The sequence below is a fragment of the Drosophila suzukii genome, unplaced genomic scaffold (assembly GCF_043229965.1).
Source record: "Drosophila suzukii unplaced genomic scaffold, CBGP_Dsuzu_IsoJpt1.0 scf_20, whole genome shotgun sequence".
Classification (NCBI taxonomy): domain Eukaryota; kingdom Metazoa; phylum Arthropoda; class Insecta; order Diptera; family Drosophilidae; genus Drosophila; species Drosophila suzukii.
In genome coordinates, this window is record NW_027255907.1 from 423,630 (window position 1) to 431,666 (window position 8,037).

Genomic DNA, 8,037 nt, shown 5'->3' on the forward strand with positions numbered 1-8,037 from the left:
GCTTGGGGAAATACAACAAAATGCAGAATGCTCTTAGACACGGGATCCACCATTACTTTGGCATCGGAATCATTTGTTCAGCGGATTGGCGTGCATCGAACGCATGCACGAGTTTCAATTCTTGGTCTGGCCGCAAACAACGCCGGTCATACTCGAGGGCGCGCACACTTTAAGCTGCGCTCTCGGCATTCGGATCATATCATCGAGATGGACTCCTTCATTTTGTCCTCGCTGACGTCATCGCTTCCAGCGCAAACTATTGACACATCATCTTCAACCTGGAAGGAAATCTCAGCACTTCCCTTAGCAGATCCGACGTTCTGCACTCCTGGATCTATAGATGTCATCGTGGGATCTGATCAACTATGGTCTCTATATACCGGAGAAAGAAAATATTTTGGTAAGAACTATCCCATCGCTCTCAATACAATTTTTGGTTGGATTATTGCAGGCTCGTACACTGCCTGCGACGACCACATCACTCCGGCCGTGACCCATCACGCGGATCTCGACACGATGGTTCGATCGTTCATGGAAATGGACAATGTGCAACCTAACCAATCTCTCTTGGACTCCAGTGATCCCACAGAGAGTCATTTCGCAAACACTCACACGCGCTCCGAAGACGGGGTCTATATCGTCGAGTATCCCTTCAAGGACGGAGCCCCGCCTATCGAATCAACTCTTCCCCAGGCCACCAACCGCCTAGTCTCATTGGAGCGACGGTTTCGTCGACATCCGGAACTCAAAAAACAATACGAGGAGTTTTTGGATGACTACTTGCAACGCGGTCATATGGAACAACTGACATCAGCCCAAGTAATGGACGACCCTGACACTTGCGTTTATCTACCGCATCACGCTGTCATCAAGCAGGATAGCCTGACGACCAAATGTCGGGTGGTCTTCGATGGATCTGGAAAAGACAGTTCTGGAATCTCCTTAAACGACAGACTTCATATTGGACCACCGATTCAGCGGGACTTGCTCGGGGTTTGCCTACGTTTCCGGCAGCACCGATATGTTCTATGCGCAGATATTGAAAAGATGTTTAGAGGGATTCAAGTTTCTAGGCGTCACACCAATTTTCAACGTATTGTGTGGCGCAAAAATGAGAATGAACCTATGCTTCATTTTCGCCTGTTAACAGTCACGTACGGCCTAGCGCCCTCTCCATTTCTGGCCGTTCGAGTTTTGAAGCAACTAGCTGACGATCATCGCCTCGAGTACCCGGCCGCATCACAAGCATTATCACAAGATGCTTATGTGGACGATATCCCAACTGGATGCGATTCGGTAGAAGATCTTCTGGTTCTAAAGACGGAGCTGATTGGACTCTTAGGAAAAGCGAAGTTCAAACTGCGGAAATGGAGCTCTAACTGCTGGAACCTTCTGCAATCATTACCTGAAGAGGATCGATGTTATGACCCAATACAGCTCACCAAAGGTTCACCCATGGAATCGCCCGTCAAGGTCCTTGGAATTCAGTGGAATCCAGGTCGTGATGTAATGTTCGTCAAACCTACAGAATTCGATCTCAGCATTGTCCCCACGAAACGAGAACTATTATCGCAACTTTCCAAGATCTATGACCCACTCGGGATTGCAGCGCCTACCACCGTGCTTCTCAAGCTCATCTTCCAAGAAAGTTGGACCGCTGTAATACACTGGGACAAACCTATTCCTGAAGCCCTGAATGCACGCTGGAGGGCATTAGTAGAGGATTTCTCGTCGCTGACAAAATGCCAAGTACCTCGGTATATTGCTGCACCCTACCAACACATCCAACTGCACGGATTCGCAGACGCATCCATGCACGCGTACGGTGCTGTTGTTTATAGTCGAGTAGGATCGGATGGGAAGTTCCACATAAATCTCGTAGCCGCCAAAACACGTGTGGCTCCAATAAAATCAGTCTCAATTCCACGCCTGGAATTGAACGCTGCCCTACTCCTGACACGGCTGCTCACTATTGTTAAAGCGTCGTTAACTATTCCTGTTAACAACACGATCTGCTGGACAGATTCGGAGATCGTGCTACACTGGCTGTCCGCACCACCACGGAATTGGAACACATACGTCTGCAACAGAACGGCTTAGATACTGAGCGAATACCCACGTAGCTGCTGGAGCCATGTCCGCTCCGAGGATAATCCTGCCGACTGCGCATCCAGGGGACTTCACCCATCTAAGCTTCTTGACCACGAACTTTGGTGGAAAGGTCCATCCTGGATGGCCTTGCCACAATACGAATGGCCTCTGTCTACTAGCAAGTTCCGAGTTGATACACATTTGGAGGCCAGAGCAGAGGAACGTCCAGCCAAGCCAACAACTCTACATAGCTTTCCTGACGAAAGTATGGACGAGTTGCTCATCAACAAGATCTCATCCTGGACTCGGCTCATAAGGGTAACTAGCTATTGTTATCGCTTTATTCATCGTCTTCGTTTGCAGCACAGGCCTTATTCTGAGTACCTAACTTCAACGGAACTGCAGGCAGCACGAAACCAACTTCTTCGTCACATCCAACGAAAGGCCTTTCAAAGAGAGTATACGCAGCTAGAAAACGGACGCCAGCTTCATGCAAAATCGCCGCTGATCCGGTTTTCTCCATTTCTGGATAAGGACGGACTAATGCGAGTTGGCGGACGAATCGAGAGGTCGACCCTTAACTACAACGCCAAGCACCCGGTTATAATTCCAAAGAGTTCTCCAGTCGCCGAGCTCCTGGTACGACATTCTCATGTGACGAATCTTCACACTGGAGTGGACGCCACGTTCACAAATCTTCGACAACAGTACTGGATCCTGGGTGCACGAAATATCGTCCGAAAGACTGTCTTTCAATGTAAACGCTGTTTTCTCCAACGCAAGAGCACAAGTAGCCAGATCATGGGAGAGCTACCTGTACCTCGGGTTCAAGCCAGCCGTTGCTTTCAACATACCGGCTTGGATTATGCCGGGCCAATTTCAATTAAAGGTTCAACTGGGCGCACACCAGTGATCGGAAAGGCATGGTTCGCAGTATTCGTTTGTCTAACAACGAAGGCTCTCCACATCGAAGCAGTCACCGATTTAACAACCAAGGCCTTTATTGCGGCTTTCCAACGATTCATTGCTCGGCGATCTAAACCAACTGATCTCTACTCAGACAACGGTACCACCTTTCATGGCAGCAAACGAGTACTCGACGAAATGCGGCTGCTAGCCATGGAGCAACGCAAGGATGAGAATTTAGCAAACTTCTTCGCCAACGAAGGAATCCTGTGGCACTTCATACCGCCTTCTGCCCCACACTTCGGGGGAATATGGGAAGCCGGAGTTCGGTCCATCAAGCTACATATGAAAAGAATAATGGGATCGTCAGCCCTAACCTTCGAGGAATTGTCTACAGTTGCAATACAGATTGAAGCCTTACTTAATTCCCGCCCTCTTTGCTCATCAGGGGATTCTACTTTGGATCCGCTTACTCCGGCCCATTTTTTGACTGGCACTCCCTATACTGCCTTACCGGAGCCATCCCGTCTAGACGTCCCTATCAACCGCTTGGAACGATGGACTCAACTACAAGCAATGGTCCAAGGCTTTTGGAAACGCTGGCATATGGAGTACCTAACCTCTCTGCACGAGCGCACCAAATGGCAACTGGAAGACGATAATTTGAAGGTCGACACACTGGTAGTGCTTAAGGAACCAAATCTACCTCCATCAAAATGGATTCTAGGACGTATCCAGGAGGTACACGCCGGACAAGACGACAAGGTCCGAGTTGTTACCGTCAAAACCGCCCAAGGAGTCTTCAAGCGGCCAATTACCAAATTGGCGATCTTGCCCCTTTGCTGAACAGCCGTTCAGGGGGGGGCGGTATGTTGGGGAACCAGACACCCTATACATTTATTCTTGTAAACTTTATCTCTCGCTCGCCTGTGTTATCTATTTACACATACACGCGCATGAAGCGCAGCTTAATCGTATGTACATGCAAGAGCTTTGCCAAATGCATTGCCTCGGTCAGTACTTTTCCATTCATCTCTTACGGTAACGTGTTTACGACTTAATTCAGCCTATTCTTGTAGTAATATACCCAGCTACAGTCAGTCACATTTTTGCTACCAACGCAACCACAGCGCATCGAAATTTATTGTACTAAATTATATAGAATGTTCGGTGAATACAAATAAAAATCAATTTAAACAGTTACACTTCTGGCGTCTAATTTGTTAACAGGCACCATTGCAGTTCAAATGCATTTCTTTTTCAAAAAATATCGCAAAACGTTTAACACAAAAATCACGTGAGCTCGATAAAATTCTTAATAAAAACACTGGAATACTTATGCCAGTTGTACCTACTTTTCCCCTTTTATTTATAACAAGTGTATTTCTTATGGAAAAAAGTCGCTGAAGCGGAATTTGGTTGCTGAAGCGCAGACCCACTCTGTGTGAATAGGGTACAAGGTTCGTCAAACTTGGATGACGGACTAACGTGAAATTTTCGGAACGGAAAACCCTATGAACAACCCGTTCAACGGATGGTCGATGGTGAATAGATGGAGGATATTAATAACCAACATCCAACCAGCTCTCTAACTATAATAGTTCGAGACTATAATCCGAGCGATGATGAAATATATATTGACGATTCATTAAATATAATCTAATTGTAAATATGTATGTAAGATGAGAAATACTCTCACTTGACGTTTATTATAATGAGATATATTAAGTATTATGGTTAACAATGATAATTGCAGGATATTTTCCGCGTTTCGGCTTTTCTTAAAGTATCGTTCGGGTTTCTATTTTTTCACTCTGCTGCTGAATATCGACTCTCTCGGCTGACTGTCACTTCCCGAATGAACTCGTCCGACTTTTTCTGCTCTTGCTCTGCTTCTCTCCTCTCTTGTCGCTCTGCTTTTAATTCTGCTGGTTATCTTACTCAACCGTCTTACATTCGGCCATTCCTGACTAATCATCTGTCCCAGATGACCAATCATCCGCATTGTCCTGGATATATCGCCACAGCTTCATATAATCACAACTGGTGAACGTGTTAGATGGGCCTTCAAAGTCTGCTGCCTTCCGAACCTCGTATCTGCCATTCCTCTTGACACTTGAAACTTCGTACGGTCCCATATATTCTCCCGCCAACTTCTTCCCTGCAACAAACTGTGTGTGGCGTATAGCGACTAGGTCTCCCACCTTATAGTCGACTTCCGGTTTCCGCTTTAGGTCAAAGTTCTTTTTATATGATTCCTGTGCGGGTTGAATCTCAATCTTTGCATCTTTTCTCAGTTGCTGCCGTTGTTCGTCAAAATTTAAGTAAACTGTGCGATTCACACTTTCAACTTGACCATTTCCACGGGGAACTCCGGTTGTGCTCCAAACGTGCTCGATTCCGTTTTCCTTCATATGTTCTGCAAACGAGTTGGCCGTGAAAGCGGAGCCTCTGTCCGAAACTATCCGCACAGGGTTGCCAAAAATTTCTGACCAAATCCTTAACTTCTTCAACGTTTCCTCGCAGCTTTTAGTTTTCATTGGGAACAGCCAAATAAATTTTGTGAATGAATCCACCATCGCAAATATGTACTTATACTGTTTTCCAGTGGCATCCATGGGGCCTAGATGATCAACATGCAGCGTGAAGGGGTTGGTCACCATTATCAATACAGCTTAAGAATCCTTCTTTCTTGCCAAGTTTTTTGTTGAAAATTATGCATCTCACACAGTTGTTCACCACCTGCTGAACATTCTGTTCTAAGAGAGGAATCCAATACAATTGTTGAACAGCGTGAACAGTTTTCTGTAATGCAAAATTACCTGCACTGTGGGCGTCGACAATAACTTCTTTTTCCATCGCTTTCGGGATCACGAGGAGGTCGTTGCCTTTCACCTCCTTATAAACAAGTCCAGCTTTAATCTTGTAGCCCTCATATGGATAGCTGGTCAGAATTTCCATAATTGCCTTTAGCATCTCGTCTTTTCCTTGTGCGGCTTTGATCCGAGCTGTGATCTCCGAGGATACGAGCATCACACGGTCGGGATAGCGACTGAGACAGTCAACATGCTTCAACCGTTATCCAGGGCGATGTTCCACTGCAAACTCGAAATCCTGTAGATAAACCATCCACTGCGTGACTGCTCTTGGCACATCCGCCTTCTGTAGGGTTTGCTTAAATGCAGAGCAATCCGTTACCAGCTTAAATGGCGTTCCCAGCAGGAAATGTCTAAATTTCTTTATAGCTAGATAAACGGCCTTTGCTTCAAGGATATAACTGTGCTGGCGGGACTCAGCTTCTGATGACTTCTTGCTCCAATATTGTACTGGATGGAGTCTGCCGTCGAACCACTGCATTAAGACCGCTGCAAATCCATCTTTTGATGCATCCGTGTGTAACTCTGTTTTGGCCCCTCTGATATACAACTTTAAAACGGGTTCTTTCGTCAATGCGTCCTTCAAACTTTGGAATGCGTTCATCTGCGGCTCGGCCATTCGAAAGAAAACATCTTTTCGCAGCAGGTCAGTCAATGGGCGTGCAATCTGCGAATAATTCAGTACGAATTTTCTGAAAAATCCAGTCAGCCCTAAAAACGCTTGAACCGCTCTGAAGTTTTTCGGCACCGAAAATTTGCTGACCGCATCTGTCTTTTCTTGCCGAGGCCATACGTTTCCGTCCTCAATGTTGTGGCCTAAAAAATAAATCTTCTTCTGCAAAAAGTGACATTTTCGCCACTTTACCAGTTTCATCTTCTCCAAACATTGCTCTGCAGTTTCGGCGTGAATTATTATGTCATCCATGTACAAGTCTAGTACATCCCTGTTCATCAGCTCTTGGAATACATAATTTACGTAGCGAATAAAAACTGCTGGCGAGTTCCGAAATCCAAACGGGGTTCTATTAAATTCGTACAATCCGTGTTTAGTAATGAATGCTGTAAATTTCTTGCTATCCTCCTCAACAGCCACGTGGAAGAAACCATTCTCCAAGTCCATCGCAGTAAAAACCTCGCTTTTTGCAGCTTTTGCAGAACGTCGTCGATAACCGGAACAGGAAAGCAGTCTCTCAACACCATTGAGTTCAGCTTGCGAAAACCAACGCAAATACGCCGTGTGCCATCCTTTTTGATCACCAGTACAAAACGGCTGGCAAAGTTAGATGTAGATGGGCGAATGATTCCAGCAGCTTTTGGACATGCTTTTGGACATCCTTCTCTTCGGCAATCGCAAATCTACTTGGGGATTGACGAAATGGGACGATTTCCCCATCCGGGACGATTCGCAGCTTGACTGGGACTTCTGCTACCGAATCCGCCGCTATGTAGTTCATGATCAGCTGAGACATTCTTTAGCATACTGCGAAGGAACATCTATTTCATCATCTGTATTAATTATGTTATAAATACTCATCTGGTTTGGTTCCTTACAAGCTTTCTCCCCCAGCGGAGAAGAAAACTTGTATCCGTCGGCCGACAGCGAAAAGTCAAACTTCGAGACGAAATCGAATCCAAGCAGCGCGTCATACTCGATGTCCTCATCCTCAACTACGACGAACTTGTGTGGCGTCATTTCCTGGTCTACTGCAACCTCAGCCAAAAAGTAGCCAACTGGGCACGTAATCTTATTTCCCAGCCCACGAAGCATGGACGCACATCTCTCCAAAATAACATTTGGTATTTTATTGAAGATGTACTTGCGCAGAATAGATACATCGGCTCCCGTATCTACAAGACACTCCACTTCCACGCGATTGATGCTAACCATTTTCATACGACTTGCACAGCGTACGACTTGGACTCCAGCAACTGACCCAGGGCAATCTCTTGACATGTGCCCCTCTTTGTTGCAACTGAAGCATTTCACGGCAGACTTGCAATCCTTGCGGAGATGACCCACAATTGAAGCAGTGACTCTTCCTGTCGTTGAAATCGTGCTGCTTCCTCTGGTTCGACGCCCACTTTCCGTCGTTCTGCTTGTACCGCTTGTCGACCACGCGGTCGAACACCTCATACTGCTCCTGTAGCTCTTTGTTGGACTTGC

At 46.2% G+C, this 8,037-nt stretch overlaps 1 protein-coding gene across 1 annotated transcript; it reads left to right on the forward strand.

Annotated features, from left to right (window-relative positions):
- Positions 1-2,134: 2,134 nt before the first annotated feature.
- On the forward strand, positions 2,135-3,843 carry LOC136117647 (uncharacterized). The gene is made up of 2 exons (XM_065868626.1): positions 2,135-2,356; positions 2,455-3,843. The coding sequence occupies exons 1-2, from the start codon at positions 2,135-2,137 to the stop codon at positions 3,841-3,843; spliced, it is 1,611 nt and encodes a 536-aa protein (XP_065724698.1).
- The last annotated feature ends 4,194 nt before the right edge of the window (positions 3,844-8,037 follow it).